Source organism: Urocitellus parryii, chromosome 1, assembly GCF_045843805.1.
Source record: "Urocitellus parryii isolate mUroPar1 chromosome 1, mUroPar1.hap1, whole genome shotgun sequence".
NCBI lineage: Eukaryota > Metazoa > Chordata > Mammalia > Rodentia > Sciuridae > Urocitellus > Urocitellus parryii.
The window spans coordinates 118,234,476-118,251,723 of record NC_135531.1 but is presented as its reverse complement, the minus strand read 5'-3'; the positions used below and the strand labels follow the sequence as shown (position 1 = coordinate 118,251,723).

The following is a 17,248-nucleotide window of genomic DNA, read 5'->3' as shown; positions in this document are numbered from 1 at the left end:
CTTGTCTCAGCCTCTGTAGTTGCTGGAATTCGGGTGTGCACCACCATGCTTGCCTAGTCGTTGTTGTTTTGTTTTTAAAATAGTACTATGGTTATTCATGTAAACAAAAATAATGTTTTGCAACTTGTTTTATTTAATAGGCAGTTTTCTATGAAAAAGCTTTGATTTCTTTACTGATAACTATTTAATTCTAAATAGTTTGTCACTGTATTAATTGTAGTACAGTGACACATCATTTCTTCGTTGTGTGAATTTTTGTATAACATAAACTCCTAGATGTGGAATTACCAGGGAATATATAGATTTTAAATATCAATAAGTTCTGCCAAATGGCCCAGCAGTAATGTTTGTCAGTTTATAGTTTCTCTAACTGTATCCAAATATCCTCTTGTGCCTCCTTTTGACATTATCTTTTCATTATGGTTTTTTTAATCAGATGAAAAAGGAAAAAGGGCATCCTTTTACTTTATATTTTCTTTGATGCAAGTTGAACAGAATGAGTGAATATATTTTAATTCTTTTATGCCTGATTTTTCATGCCCCTTGCCCTTTAGAGTAATTTGTCATTTTCTAATTGATTTATATATCTTATCTTTATTCTAGGGGTTGGGTACTGGGGGTTGAACTCAGGGACACTGGACCACTGATCCAAATCCCCAGCCCTATTTTGTGTTTTATTTAGAAACAGGGTCTCACTGAGTTGCTTAGTGCCTCACTAAACTGCTGAGGATGGCTTTGAACCCATGATCCTCCTGCCTCAGTCTCCTGAGCCACTGGGATTACAGGCATGTGGCACCACACCCAGCTATATGTTTTATCTTTTTAAAATCTGATAAACAGTTAAAATATTTTTTAAGGGACCATGTTAAGAAAGACTCTATATTTCTAACCAAGAATTAAGGGGAGGGCAGGGGTTGTAGCTCAGTGGTAGAGCACATGCCTAGCATGTGTGAAGCTCTGGGTTTGATCCTCAACACCACATAAAGATAAATAAATAAAATAAAGGTATTGTATGTATGTGTGTGTGTATATATACATACACACACACACATCACACATACACACATAAATGCGCATATATATATATATATTAATTAAGGGGAGTGCTTAAGGGCTTGAATTTTCAAAAAAATTTATAATAACAAATTTAAGTTACTAACATATTGAAGGATGTCTGGAAATTGGGTCCTGTGATTCCTTTAAAATAGTTAAGATATCATGTCAGTTACAAGTGTATATACCTAGATGACTAGTGTGGCATACTCAAGTTTGTATAAATCTAATGGTGAAGAAAATACAAATAAAATAGTGTATTTAAAAATTCAGCCCCAGAATTGTAGTCCCAGTTCTAACTTTCATTTTACCATGAGTAAAACTGAGGTCTAAAGTTGTAGTGTATCTTAGTGAAATTAACCTGAGTGCTAATTGTAGAATATCTGTGTTTAGAATCCAATTTTCCACTTTTCTAGTTCAGTATTATTCCTTTTGCTCACTACTTGACTTAGTTCTGTAGGCTTTCTTATTACTCAAATTCAGTGACCTTATATCCCTGGAGCAAATTTGTTGGTAAGAGGCAGCCTATGTTTGTTAATATAAAAACTATGTTTCTCTTGAATACTTTTATAAAGCTATTCTTTACTTGTTTCATGAACTCTTTTTGCTTATAGAGATGGATGATGGTATTGATGATCTGAAAATAACTCATGACAAGAAGGAATTGGGTGGTGATAAAATAGTATCAAACTCAAATTTTACACCATTACCATCAGCTGCCATTGATCATCAGATTGAAGTACTTCTGTCTGAATGGAATAAAAATGCAGACATGCTTTTCAGTATTCATCCCATGGATGGTTCTTTACTAGTTTGGCATGTAGATTGGCTGGATGAATACCAGCCTGGTATGTTTCGTCAAGTACAGGTACTATTACTATAATATCTATGGAGATGTTCTTGTTTTATAGTATCTCTGTATATAATTTTATATGTTCTAATATTTTCTTTCTTAATTGTAGGTGTCCTTTGTTTCCAGAATTCCTGTAGCTTTCCCCACAGGTGATGCGAACTCTCTCTGTAAAAGCATAGTAATGTATGCCTGTACCAAGAATGTGGACTTGGCTATTCAGCAGGGGAAACAAAAACCTTCTGGCCTCACTCGTTCCACATCAATGCTTATCTCTTCTGGTCACAACAAATCATCTAATAGTTTAAAATTAAGTATTTTTACCCCTAATGTTATGATGATTTCAAAGCATGCTGATGGTTCTCTGAATCAGTGGCTGGTCAGTTTTGCTGAGGAATCTGCTTTTTCTACAGTTCTTAGTATTTCTCACAAATCCAGATATTGTGGTCATCGTTTTCATCTTAATGATTTAGCTTGCCACTCAGTATTACCATTATTACTGACAACGTCACACCATAATGCATTAAGGACACCAGATGTTGATAACCAAAAGCAACCTCATGATTCTGTAAATTTTGAAGAATATTCTTTGACACAACAAAATAAAAGCACTGGTGATATGGCATTTCAGGATCCCAATGCAGTTTATAGTGAGCTTATTCTTTGGAGGGTTGATCCGGTTGGGCCATTGTCTTTTTCTGGAGGAGTGTCTGAGCTTGCCCGGATTAATTCTCTTCATGTTTCTGCCTTTTCCAATGTGGCATGGCTTCCTACTCTTATACCCAGTTATTGTCTAGGGAAGCATTCTATTTTTATTTCACTAATTTAGATTTTTTGACATTATGACCAAAGGCGTAAATTTTAAATGTTTGTAAATACTTTGTAGGTGCATACTGCAACTCTCCTAGTGCATGCTTTGTAGCTAGTGATGGACAATATCTGAGGTTATATGAAGCAGTAATTGATGCCAAGAAACTATTATATGAGCTTTCCAACCCTGAAATTTCTGTGAGTACTGTCTTTTTAAATAGTTTAAGTGTTTAATATGATGTTTGCCATATTTTACTTCATAATTATTGCAGATTTTATGACACTGTGTTTTGCAAAAATGTAGGGTGTGACCATTATGTAAAGCTTTTTTAAAAATAAAAATTCTGCTACCATTACTTTTTTTTTATTGATTGTTCAAAACATTACAGAGCTCATGATATATCATCTTTCATACATTTGACTTAGTTGGGTTTTGAACTCCCATTTTTACCCCAAATACAAATTGCAGAATCGCATCGGTTACACACTCACATTTTTACATAATGGCATATTAGTGACTGTTGTATTCTGCTACCATTCCTATCCCCTACTATCCCCCCTCCCCTCCCCACCCCTCCCATCTTCCCTCTCTACCTCCTCTGCTGTTGTTCAGTTCTCTCCCCCTTTTTTTCTCCCTCCCCTTTGCCCCTCACAACCTCTTATAATTTTGTGTATCATTGAAGGTCTCCTACCATTTCCATATGCTTTCCCTTCTCTCTCCCTTTCTCTCCCCCCATTCGTCTTTGTTTACTGTTACTCTTTTCCTCATGCTCTTCCTTCCTGTTCTGTTCTTAGTTGCTCTCTTTATATCAAAGAAGACATTTGGCATTTGTTTTTTAGGGCTTGGCTAGCTTCATAATCTGCTCTAATGCCATCCATTTCCCTGCAAATTCTATGATTTTGTCATTTCTTAGTGCTGCATAATACTCCATTGTGTATAGATGCCACATTTTTTTTATCCATTCATCTATTGAAGGGCATCTAGGTTGGTTCCACAGTCTAGCTTTTGTGAATTGTGCCGCTATAATCATTGATGTGGCAGTATCCCTATAGTGCGCTCTTTTAAGGTCCTCAGGGAATAGTCCGAGAAGGGCGATAGCTGGGTCAAATGGTGGATCCATTCCCAGCTTTCCCAGGAATCTCCATACTGCTTTCCAAATTGGCCTCACCAATTTGCAGTCCCACCAGCAGTGTACAAGTGTACCCTTTTCCCCACATCCTCGCCAGCACTTATTGTTGTTTGACTTCATAATGGCTGCCAATCTTACTGGAGTGAGATGGTATCTTAGGGTGGTTTTGATTTGCATTTCTCTGATTGCTAGAGATGGTGAGCATTTTTTCATGTACTTGTTGATTGATTGTATGTCCTCCTCTGAGAAGTGTCTGTTCAGGTCCTTGGCCCATTTGTTGATTGGGTTATTTGTTATCTTATTGTTTAATTTTTTGAGTTCTTTGTATATTCTGGATATTAGGGCTCTATCTGAGGTGTGAGGGGTAAAAGTTTGTTCCCAGGATGTAGGTTCTCTATTTACCTCTTTTATTGTTTCTCTTGCTGAGAAAAAACTTTTTAGTTTAAGTAAGTCCCATTTGTTTATTCTTGTTGTTAACTCTTGTGCTATGGGCGTCCTATTAAGGAATTTGGAGCCCGACCCCACAATATGTAGATCGTAGCCAACTTTTTCTTCTATCAGACGCAGTGTCTCTGATTTGATATCTAGCTCCTTGATCCATTTTGAGTTAACTTTTGTGCATGGCGAGAGAAAGGGATTCAGTTTCATTTTGTTGCATATGGATTTCCAATTTTCCCAGCACCATTTGTTGAAGATGCTATCCTTCCTCCATTGCATGTTTTTAGCTCCTTTATCAAATATAAGATAGTTGTAACTTTGTGGATTAGTCTCTGTGTCCTCTATTCTGTACCATTGGTCCACCTGCCTGTTTTGATACCAGTACCATGCTGTTTTTGTTACTATTGCTTTGTAGTACAGTTTGAACTCTGGTATCGCTATACCTCCAGATTCACACTTCCTGCTTAGAATTGCTTTTGCTATTCTGGGTCTTTTGTTTTTCCATATGAATTTCATGATTGCTTTATCTATTTCTACAAGAAATGCCATTGGGATTTTGATTGGCATCGCATTAAACCTGTAGAGAACTTTGGGTAATATCTGCTACCATTACTTAAAACCATTTATTACCAAACTGTCTTTGGTATAAGACTAGGATGCATGGAATATATGTTAAAATTTATTAGTCTAAATTAATGCATGATATTTCTTTTTGACAGTTCAGCAAACACTTTTCTAGTCTATAAAAAAAAGTTAATAATTCTTAGATATGAAAATAAAAAGCCCTCAGCATGGTTATGGTTTAGGGAGGAATTCTTTTGATAGCATTGCAAAGCTTTTGCTTTATGAGAGGCCACACTTCTTTCTATGCCTAACTAATTGCAGCCTGTCAACTATATTGTCTCCGTTAAGCAAGCATTTCTACTTTTTTTGGTTTTGGTGTTTGTTAAACATCCCCTGAGGCAGCCTTCAGTTCTACGTGAGCTTCCCGTTTAGGAGATCCAAGCCATCTTCTCAGCTAGAAATTAATGCACTTGTTAATGCTTGAGTTACAAAGTTGCAGTCAGTGGTCTGTCCCAATCCCGTTTCTTCTATAAATTATTTTTAATTCCTGATTTTGGAAAAGGCAAAAATTTCTAAAACAAATACATAGTGTTACAGTAGAAATATATATTTATTAAGGATTATCTGTTTGTTATGCACTGTTTAAATGCTGGGAATTTAGTCATGAACAAAACAGATACCCTTATATTCTAGTGAAGAGAGATGGTGGTGCAGGGGTGGAGAGGAGTCAGGTAAAAATATATACAGAAAAGATACATTTGAGAAAAGACCTGCAGGAGATGAGGGAGCTGGAATGTGGTTAAAGAAAGAGTGATCCAGGAAGAGGGATCGCCAGCTCAAAGACTTAGAAACTAGAGTATGTTGGTTATGTAAAGAAACAGCAAGTAGATCATTGTGGCTAGAGTAGAGAAAGTGAGGTGAAGAGTAGTCAGGTGTAAGAGCAGGAAGTTAGCCTTGCCAGACCATGTAAGCCCTTGTAGTTCATTGTGAAAACTTTGGCTTTTATTATGAATAATGTGGAAACCATTGAAGAAAATGATAGGGTGATAGGATTGGGTGATATGAAATTCTGGTAACTACATAGATTAGATGTGTGAAGCAGAAGTGAAATCAGAGAAAACCAATTTGAGAAATTGGTCCAGGTGAGAGTAAAGGGACTTAGAATGGTAGCAAGTAGTAATGATAGAGATAAGAATTGAAATTCTGAATATGTTTTGAACATTGAATAGTCAGAATTGAACTGGATATGAATGAATGTGAGTAAAAAGGGTGACTCCCATGGATTGTGGGAATTCAGCATTAGGTAAAGTATTCTATTCTTAAGTTCTTTAGCAGGGTACAAGGGCAACATACAAAAATCAATAGTTTTTCTATACACAAGTATGAATTCACTGAAAAAGAAATCAGGAAAAATATTCCATTCAAAATAGCCTCAGGTTGGGGAGTGGGGGAATCCTAGGAATAAATCTAAGCAAGGAGGTAAAATGCCTCTACATTGAAAATTATAGAACACTAAAGAAAGAAATTAAAGAAGATACTAAAAGATGGAACGACCCCCACCCCGACCCCCCACGTTTAGGGAGAAAGGTATACTTATACATTGCTGGTGTGACTGAAAATTGGTGCAGCCACTCTGGAAAGCAGTATGGAGATTCCTCAAAAAATTAGAAATGGAACCACTGTTTGACCGAGCTGTCCTACTCCTTGGTACATATCCAGAGGATTTAAGATAAGTATATTACAGTGACACAGCCACATCAATGTTTATAGCAGCTCACTTAACAGTAGCTAAGCTATGGAACTAACCTAGATGCCCTTCAACAGACGAATGGATTTAAAAATGTGGTATATACGCACAATGGAGTATTAACCATAAAGAAGAATGGCTTTATGACATTTGTAAGAAAATGTTTGGCTCTGGAGATTATCATGCTAAGGAAATAAGCCAGTCCCTAAAACGCCAGAGGTTGAATCTTTTTGCTGATATGAGCAAGCTAATAAAGGGAGAGAGGGGAAGAATAAATATTCAGTAGATTAGTCAAAGGGGCATCAATGGAGGGAAGAAGGGATAGGAAAAGGAAAGACAATGAAATGAATCCAAAATAATTTTTCTAAGTACATACATGAATATACCATAGCGAATCCCACCATCATGTAGATCCATAAGAATGGAGTCCCAATTAGAATAAAATATATTCCATGCTTATATAATTATATCAAAATGAATTCTGCTGTCATGTATTACCAAAAAGAACCAATACAAAAAGACCACCCACATTCATGGAATTAATATTATTAAGTAATATTATTGGTATTAATATTATTAAATTAATAATTAACATTATAAATATTATTAAATTAATAAACATTACTAAAGAGTTTAATATTATTAAATAACTTTATTACCAAAAACTATCTACAGATACAATGTGATCCCCATCAAAATACCAATGACATCCTTCACACAATGAGGGAAAAAAAAAAAAGTCCTAAAATTAATATGGAAGAATTAAAGACCCAGACAGCAAAAGCAGTTCTAAGCCAAAAAAGCAGTTCTTTATATGTGTGTTTGTGTGTGTGCATGTAGTTTTAGTTGTAGATGGACACAATACCTTTATTTGTTTTTATGTGGTGCTGGGCATTGAACATAGTACCTCACGCACGCTAGGCAACCAATCTACCTCTGAGCCACAAGCCCAGCCCCAGAAAAGCAATTCTCGAGTTATCAAAGTACATAAGTTCAAATTACACTATAGAACTATAGAAACTAACAGTGCATGGTAGTGACATGAAAACATTAAAACAGACATATAGACCAATGGAACAGAACAGAGACAAACCCACAGATCTATAGTCATCTAGATGATCCTTCACAAAGGTGCCAAAAACATGTTACAGAAAAAAAAAAAAAAAAACCCTGGTGGTGCTGAAAAGAAATAGTAATCTACATAGAAAATGAGACAAGATCTCTATCATTCATACTGCACAAAAGTAATTCAAAATGGGTGAAAGACTTAGGAATTAGACCAGAAACTATGCAATTCCTAGAAGGAAATGTAGAGTCAACACTCCAACATATAGACACAAGCTCCAACTTCCTTGATCAGACTCCTAAAGCTCAAGAAATAATACCAAGAATTAATAAATGGTGTGGCATAGAATTAAAAAGCTTCTTCAGAGTAAAGAAAACAGTTGAGGGGCTGGGGCTGGGGCTCAGTGGTAGAATGCTTGCCTAGCACATGTGAGGCCTGGGTTTGATGCTCAGCACCACATAAAAATTAATAAATGTATTGTGTCCAACTACAACTAAAAAATAAATATTAAAAAAAGAAAACAGTTGATGTGAAGAGAGAACCTGCAGAATGTAAGAAAATCTTTGCTATTTACTTTAAAAAAAATTTTTTTTGTACTTACAGATGGACAGAATGCCTTTATTTTATTTATTTATTTTTATGTGGTGCTGAAGATTGAACCCAGTGCCTCACGCATGCTAGGCAAGCTCTCTGCCACTGAGCTACAGCCCCAGCCCCTGCTATGTACTCTTCTGATGGACGATTAATATCCATAATATATAAAGTACTCAGAAAATTCACCCCGCCCAAAAACCCCAATCAATAAATGGGTAAATGAATTAAATAGATACTTCTCAAAAGATAAAGTACAATGAACAATAAACATGAAAAAATGTGCAATGACTGTGGAAGTCAGTATGGAGGTTCCTCAAAAGATTAGGAATGGAATTATCATATGACCCAGCTATACCACTCCTCTATATTTATCCTGAAGAATTAAAGTTAACATACTATAGTGATACATGTGTACTCATGTTCACAGCAGCACTATTCATAATAGGCAAACTATGGAATCAGCCAGTGTGACTTTCACTGGAAAAATGGATAAAAATGCAATGGAGCCAAGTGCATGCCTGTAATCCCAGCAGCTCAGGAGGCGGGGGTAGAAAGATCATAAGTTCAAAGTGAGCCTTAGCAACTTAGTGAGGCCTTAAGCAACTCAGCGACACTTGGTGTCTAAATAAAATACAAAAATGGGCTGGGTATGTAGCTCAGTGATTAAGCGCCCCTGGGATCAATCCTCAGTACTAGAATAAAGAGAAAAAGAAAAAAAAAACACAGTAGAGTTTTATTCAGTCATAAAGAATAAAATGTCATTTGCAGGAAAAAAATGGATGGAACTGGAGCTCATCATGTTAACTAAGTCAGGCTCTGAAAATAAAGGGTTTTCCACACGCAGATTCTAGAGAGGAAAATGGAAAAAGTAATCTATGGAATGGGAGAGATCTCAAAAAAAAAAAAAAAAATAGAAGGAAGACCAATAGAGCAGAGGAAGAAGACTAGAGGGTGGAAGGATGGGAGGGAAAGGGGAAATTAGAGGGACCATTATTGACCAAATTATTATATTGTGTCCCCATGCATGAGTATATAATAATGAATCCCACTATCATATATAATTATAATGCACCAATAAAATCATAAGAAAAAGAATAAAGACAAAAAAATACTCAGTTCTTGTCATGAGTTGAAATGAAAAATTTTACATGAGCATTTTTTTGAGGGGCAAGGAGAGTCATACTAATTTTGAGATGCCTGTTTGTGCATACTAATTTTGAGATGCCTGTTTGACATCCAAGATACTCAGTACTGGTCTCTGGAGTTTAGAGGGAGGTGAGGCCTAAAGATTTAAATTAAGAAGTTGTTGGTAGATAAATTTAAAGTTGTAGAAGTTGATGAAATTGTGGAGGGAGGGAGCAAATGATAGAAGTATTGAATGCTAGAGCATTCCATTGTTAAAAGTAGTATGAATGTGGTATATATTAAAAACCAAATGAAGAAAGTGTTTCAGAGAAGAAAATGAACAGCAGGATTAGATACATGCTTTTATGGACAGATCAAGTTAGGAATATTGACCACAATTAGCAGAGTGAACTTGACTAAAGCAGTTGGGGTTTAAGAGGCTTAAAAAATCAGTATATATAGATAGTGTGTCAACTTATTTCTTTAGCTCTATCTTTCCCACCTCAAAATTAATACTTAAAAAGCCCTGCTTCTGGGGCTGGGTTGTGGCTCAGTGGTAGAGTGCTCGCCTAGAATGCACAAGACACTGGGTTCGATCCTCAGCACCACATAAATGTAAAATAAAGATATTGTGTCCACCTAAAACTTAAGAATAAATATTTTAAAAAAGCACTGCTTCTTAGAACATATCCAGGACATTTAATTTAGTATTTCACATTCATGGATATAAAATATTTTCCCCCTAAAAATTACAAGCAGTGTTTTTATTTTTTGTCTGTATCAATTGAGCTGTCACTGTTCCTAAGTAATTCCTTTTAAGGTAAAATCCTAGAATGTTGATTGTTGAAAGGAATTGTATTTAGTCTCACTTGAACTTAATTGTTATTTATCTGTTATGCCTAAAAATTCATGTTATTTGCTTTTAATTACTTTTGAATTTATTGTTTAGTAAAGGAGATATCAATTTTTTAAAAAACAGAAATATGTTGGTGAAGTGTTTAACATCGTCAGTCAACAATCAACAGCAAGGCCAGGATGCATTATTGCGTTAGATCCCATTACCAAACTTGTAAGTATTATTTTTCTGTTACTTAGCGTCAAGTATGTGATATGTATCCCAACTTATGTTGATATTTGTTTATATTTAGCATGGCAAAAAAACCCAACTGCTTCATGTTTTTCAAGAAGATTTTATTTTGAATAATCTTGAGAGGAAAAGTCTCGGAAAAGACAACATTTTAGCTGATACAGGTAAAGAATTTTTATATGTAATAACATATTAATATAGAGTATCTTAAGTAGTTACTGAAGATAAATTGATATGTTTTACATTGTGTATCTCAAGTTAAAATTGTCCTGTGTACATTTCTGATATTATTATAAATATTGACAACTATATATTTATTTTGAGACAGGTTCTTAATATGTTGCCCATGCTGCCCTTGAACTCCTGGGTTCAAGCAATAATGCCCCAGCATCCGGAATAACTGGGACTACAGGCTCATGTCACTTATCCTGGCTTATTTTTTTATTATTAACTAGAAATGGAAAAAAAAAAAACAAAGGAATTTCTCAGTTATATAGTTTTTAAAAAGCATAATAGAAATATTTACCATTGATATTTGCATATTCATCGAATAGATAAGATCTTACTCTACATAGGATGACATGGATCCCTGGCCTTTTAGAAACCTATAATTTAAAGAAATAGCTTAAAAATTCAAGCTATGGGGTCCTTAAAGGCTAAGTGTTTTTGTTTTTTTGTTGGTACTGGGAATTGAACCTGGAGCCATGTGCATGTCAGTGATCTGCCACTGAGCTACATCCCCAGCCCTTTTGTATTTTTATTTTGAGACGCAGTCTCTTTAAGTTACTCAGGCTGGGTTTAAATCTGCCGTCCTCCTTCCTTAGCCTGCCTAGTAGTTGGAATTATAGGCATGTGCCACTGTGCCTGCTGATTAAGTATCTTAATGTACTTTTTATACTAAAAGTTTAAAATTCTTTATTAAACTCACTGCTCAACATTAGCTGTTAATTTACATAAAGGAAAATGAGAAAAATAAAACTAAAATTTCTTGGTCTTTAATCTTAATTACAGAACCAAACCAAACTCAGAAATGATGTTTCTTAAGATTAAAATCTTATAAAGATTTATAAGTTTACCACTTATCAAGTCTGAAATAATATTAACTACATTCTCTACTTGTTCCAGATATTTTTTTTTCTGACTTCTCTTGTACATTGTTTATTCTACCTCTTAGATATTATTTCTAACACCATTTCCATTTTTCTTCTCTTTTAAGAAGTATTCCTTAGAATTCTCCACTTTTACATTGAACATCCAGTTTCTTACCCCTGCTTTTATTTAGTCTTCTATCATTTTCCCTGAAATATCATGAGCTGTGAAAATACACTTTACTCATGTTTTATGATTTTGAACACGATGGAAATACACTAAAAATGGGGAATAAAGATGGCAAGTATAGAATAAAATATTGTTTATTTAAATAAAAAGGTTTTTATCTTTTTATATTAAAATGGCAACGTTAATTTCAAATCTCTTTCATTAAATTTTTTAAAATAAAAATTACTCCCTTGTGCTTAAGGTTATGTCTTTATCTTTCTAGCATTTTCTTTTCTAATATTCTTCAATTTTTAATTTTTTATCTTTAAGACTAATTTTTAAAAAAGTTTTTTTAAAAACATTCAGGGAATTCTTAATGACTTTTACTCAGCAATTATCTTTTTTATTAGAGCTTTCCAGAAAATATCAAGGAGTTGTTTTTATCTTCTTTTCTTTCTTGTCAAGAAGAAAAGTATTTTATGGATATTTTCATTATTGGGGCATTCTTTCTTGATAGTGAAATTGTAAGAAGTAGGATTGATTTTTTTTTTTTTTTTTTTCTTTTTGGTGATCATTCCTTTGTCCTTTCCTGCCTATTAATTCTTACAATTTGAATACCTAACTCAGAACACATTATCAAAGTTACCTTTTCATTTAGTTTCCTAACACAAGATGATTTAAAATATTTATGGTCATATTTATTTTCTAAAGTGTTTTTTTTTAATAATTTATTTTATTTATTTATTTTAATGTGGTGCTGAGGATAGAACCCAGTGCCTCCTCACACGTGCTAGGCAAGCATTCTGCCACTGAGCCATAAATCCCAGGTCCTAAAAAGGTCTTTTGAAAACTTTTTCCAATACAAATTTAAAAGGGCAAAAAGTTTGGGTCTCAAAAATAGTTGCTTTCTGTTTTTCACATGTTCTATGACTTATAGGGTATTTACAATGTAGTTTTTTAATGTCATTTCATATCTAACCAGGAATAGCTTATAGTGAAAACTTGAAGTGTCTTATAAATTAAAAAAGGAATAATGAACCATTGATTTTATTATAATTTTTAGAAAACTCATTTAGTTTTTTTGAGCAACTTCGTATGTTGATTAATCTGTATAGTATGGACCAAGAAAAATTTTCTTAAATAATGTCTTAGTTGATGTATACTTACATTCTGGTCATTAGATATGCATCTGAATAAGTCATTCCAGTATGAAACTTTGAAAAATTTTGGCAACAAAATTTCATCATGATATATTGTCTTAAAATATACATTTTGGCATAACAGTTTTAGTGATATTGCTCAAATAAATGAAAGTTTTCACTTAAAAAATATATATTACATAGTTATTGTTTAGAAATTTTCCTCTTAATAAGATATCTATATGAACATTATGATGACTGTGATGTATGATTTTTTTAAGCCTTTCAATTAAAAAATGAAATTTAAGAATAACATATATATATAGTTGTTAAAATTTTAGATTAACAAATTTATGTGGTAAAGAAGTTGAATATATTCTACAATGCCATTTTGTATTTGGAATCCTAGATAAAAAATTTCAATTTTCTTTTTTTTAAAAATAGTTATTTTAAGTTGGTTTATTTGGTATGTTGTCTCATTTATCTGTGTTAATAATGAAAAATATCACTGATACCAACAGGCAGTTCACCTAATAGATTTTCTGAAAAGTTCTATCTAGTTGTGATAGAGTACACACAAGACAGCCGTTCACTACTACATATGTGGAATTTACACTTAAAGTCAATTCCTGTCTCATTGGGTGAGTCCTTTATTTATTTATTCATTTATTTTGGTTGTAGCTTTAGGTATAAATATTAAAAATTACACATGATTGGATAGTTTAGAACATATTTCTTAAAGTCATTCTTACGTAGTAATGATAATTATTTAGTTAATACAGAAAAGCAAAATGAGTTTCTTGTTTTCTTGCTGTGTAAAACATTAATATGCGTTCTGTTTTATCTTTTGTAAGGGAGTTTTGGATTTTAAAATGTAGTAGTTATAGTATTTGTAGAGTTCCCTGCCAACTTCTTGGGTTTTTTCTTACGTTTTGTAGATGAAAAAGTGGACACGAAAATATCTGAAGCAGTTTGGCAACCAGAAGAACATTATTCTTCTTCTCCAGAGAAGATCCTGTCTCCTTTTTCACAGAAGTATCAGGCTTGCAGAGCAAATCTTCAGAGTACCAGCAAGTTGTCTTTGTTTTCCGAAATGGTGTATAGCGAAGAGTTGCATTTACCGGAAGGAGTAGAGATAATAAGTGTTAAGCCATCAGCAGGTTTGTGAATTTTATGGAAATAGTAGTTGCAACAGAGACTCTAAAGTGTAAAATAGTTTTTACTGTCTGGCCCTTTAAGTTTGCCAAAACCTGATTTAGTAAACTAATAGTAGAGCCTGAGAAAATGTTAAGTTCCACCTAGGAATCTATTCACCATTAGTTATATTGAAGGGCCCTACAAAGTGACCCTTTAATATTTAGGAAAACAAGGGATATTCACATTTGTATTGAAAAATATGAACAAGGAGGAGACAAGGAGTGTTGAAAAATACTTTAAAAATGTTAATATCTTTAAGATAATGTCTAAAATTAGCAGAGAGCTGTAAAATGAATGCTAGATTTAGAATCAAGATAAGGATTCAGATTTCTAATTCCTCCTTAGTCTAGTTGTTTGATTCATACCCAGCATACTTAATGTGTTTGATTAGGTTGGGTCTTTACCTATAAATGCAGGAATTGAAGTAAACTTTCCTAACATTCCCTTTCTGCTCTAGGCTTTGGTGATTCATTTTTAATATATTGTTGTGATGTCACTAAATGCCTCCTACTGATCTTAGTGAGCCTTAAACTAAATATAGACTACCATGTTCCTAACAGTAGTTCATGCAAAAGGACTAAAACCTTTAGTTGATGAGAACATAAGTATAACTAAATTTGATATTTTAATGGATTATTTTTATTGTAGGACATCTGAGTTCTTCTTCCATATATCCTGTATGCAGTGCTCCTTATTTATTGGCAACTTCATGCTCAGATGAGAAAGTAAGATTTTGGAGATGCAGTGTAACAGATGGAGAATCTGCCACATCAAAGAATGGAAAAATGGATCTTGTATATATTTGGGAAGAATGGCCATTACTTATTGAAGATGGACTTCAGAGCAATAGTAGTATAAGTGTACCTGGTAGGCCTATAGAAGTTAGCTGTGCACATACAAATCGTTTAGCTGTAGCATATAAGCAGCCTGCATCTAATAGATCTTCTCAGGACTTTTTGATGCATGTAAGTATTTTTGAATGTGAGTCTAAAGGAGGTTCATGTTGGGTCCTTGAACAGACAATTCATTTAGATGAGTTAAGCACAGTGTTGGATTTTGGCATTAGTGTTGATAGCAATTTAGTGGCCTATAATAAGCAAGAGGCATGTTTATTCAGTAAAGAAAGTATCACATCAAACACAAAGCATTTAGTTCATTTAGATTGGATGTCTAGAGAAGATGGTTCTCATATCCTGACTGTAGGAATTGGATCAAAACTTTTTATGTATGGACCACTGTCTGGCAAAGTACAAGAACAACCTGGTAAGAAAAACCTGGCATTTCCTCTCTGGGAGAGTACTAAAATTGTGCCTCTTTCTAAATTTGTACTGTTACGAAGCGTGGACTTGGTTTCTTCTGTAGATGGCTCCCCACCATTTCCTGTTTCTCTATCATGGGTCCGGGATGGCATTCTTGTAGTAGGAATGGATTGTGAAATGCATGTATATTCCCAGTGGCAGCCATCTTCTAAACAAGAACCTGTTATAACAGATTCATGCAATGGGAGCACTCCGTCTATACTAAGTTTAATAAAACAGAGTAACTCATCAAGTTCTGGGTTACATCCTCCAAAGAAAACACTGACTCGATCTATGACCAGTCTTGCACAGAAAATTTGTGGAAAGAAAACTGTATTTGATCCTTCAGTGGATATGGAAGATTCAGGTCTTTTTGAAGCAGCTCATGTACTGTCCCCAACTTTACCTCAGTACCATCCCTTGCAACTTTTGGAACTCATGGATCTTGGCAAAGTTCGAAGAGCAAAGGCCATCTTGTCACATCTTGTCAAGTGCATTGCTGGGGAAGTTGTGGCTCTGAATGAAACTGAATCCAATCATGAACGCCGCCTAAGGTCTCTCACCATTAGTGCTAGTGGAAGCACTACCAGAGATCCCCAGGCATTCAACAAAGCTGAAAATATAGATTACACTGAAATAGATTCTGTTCCTCCACTTCCGTTATATGCCTTACTTGCAGCTGATGATGATAGCTGTTATTCATCTTTGGAGAAATCTAATAATGAGAGTTTTTTAAATAAATCAAGCCAGTTGTCAAAAGAAAGTTATGATGAACTTTTTCAGACTTCAGCTATAATGCCTGATATTCATGTGTTAGAGACAGATGAAGAAACTACAAAGCCCAGAGTTATTGACCTTTCACAGTGTAGTCCAACTTATTTTGGTCCTGAGCATGCTCAAGTTCTTTCTGGCCACTTACTTCATTCTAGTTTACCAGGACTTAGCCGGATGGAACAGATGTCTCTGATGGCCTTAGCAGATACTATTGCAACTACAAGCACTGATATTGGAGAAAGCAGAGACTAAAGCCAAGGTAATACTAAATTCCATAGAGTATTTGAAGATATAGCTGATAATATTTTTACTTATTTTCACAGAAAAATGATCTTAAATTTTTTAATAAAATGATGCTATGAAGACTTAAAAAACATTATTTCTATCTTTATAGTAGTTTTGACTTCAATAAATATTTTATATCCCATAAATCATAGTGCCATAAAGGAAGGACACAAAAAAATCATCATGGCACTCATTTTTGCTGAATATTTGTGAGTTTAGCAAAAGTTAACAGATTTTTTTGTGGTATTAGGGATTGAACTGAGGGCCTCATGCTTCCTAGGCAAGCACTCTATCACTGGGAGCTACATTCCCAGCCAACTGATTTTTATTAATTATTTTAGGTACTTGAAAATGCAGTAATTTCTGTTGATTTTTTTCAAGTTATAATAATATAACTTGATAAATAATAAAACTAGCATAAGTAATTACTCCTACCTATAATAACAAAAGAAAGCATAAGAAAATTTGTTCTTTTTATCACACAGGAAGTATTTTTTTTAAAAATCTCCTGAATTTATGAACAAATTTGCACAATTTCCCTCAAATCTCAGATAAGGTGTGAAATTAACTATTTAAAAATCCGGTTACATTTTAATTTAAATCAAATAAGATCAAATTATAAAGAATGTTAATAAATTCTGAGTCAGTTCATTCTCTTTTTTGTTATTTTTCCAGTTATTTAGCTATATAATATCTTTGTAATGTAAAATTATGTAGAAAAAGGGAATATTAGAAAATATTTTAGATAACCTTTTTGTCAGCTTAAAATGTTTTATCATGGTTTCTGGTGCTGTGACATATGCTGATTGTCAGAAATTTTAGTATTGTTTTGCT

At 33.9% G+C, this 17,248-nt stretch overlaps 1 protein-coding gene across 1 annotated transcript in view; it reads left to right on the top strand.

The window, feature by feature from the left end:
- Positions 1 to 17,248, top strand: part of LOC144256173 (dmX-like protein 1) — a 166,237-nt gene that overhangs the window by 46,637 nt on the left and 102,352 nt on the right. Inside the window, 8 exon segments of the mRNA XM_077801257.1 lie at positions 1,668 to 1,921; positions 2,016 to 2,055; positions 2,790 to 2,911; positions 10,357 to 10,446; positions 10,526 to 10,628; positions 13,382 to 13,501; positions 13,799 to 14,020; positions 14,706 to 16,388. Of these exon segments, the coding sequence (XP_077657383.1) occupies positions 1,668 to 1,921; positions 2,016 to 2,055; positions 2,790 to 2,911; positions 10,357 to 10,446; positions 10,526 to 10,628; positions 13,382 to 13,501; positions 13,799 to 14,020; positions 14,706 to 16,388 (2,634 nt within the window).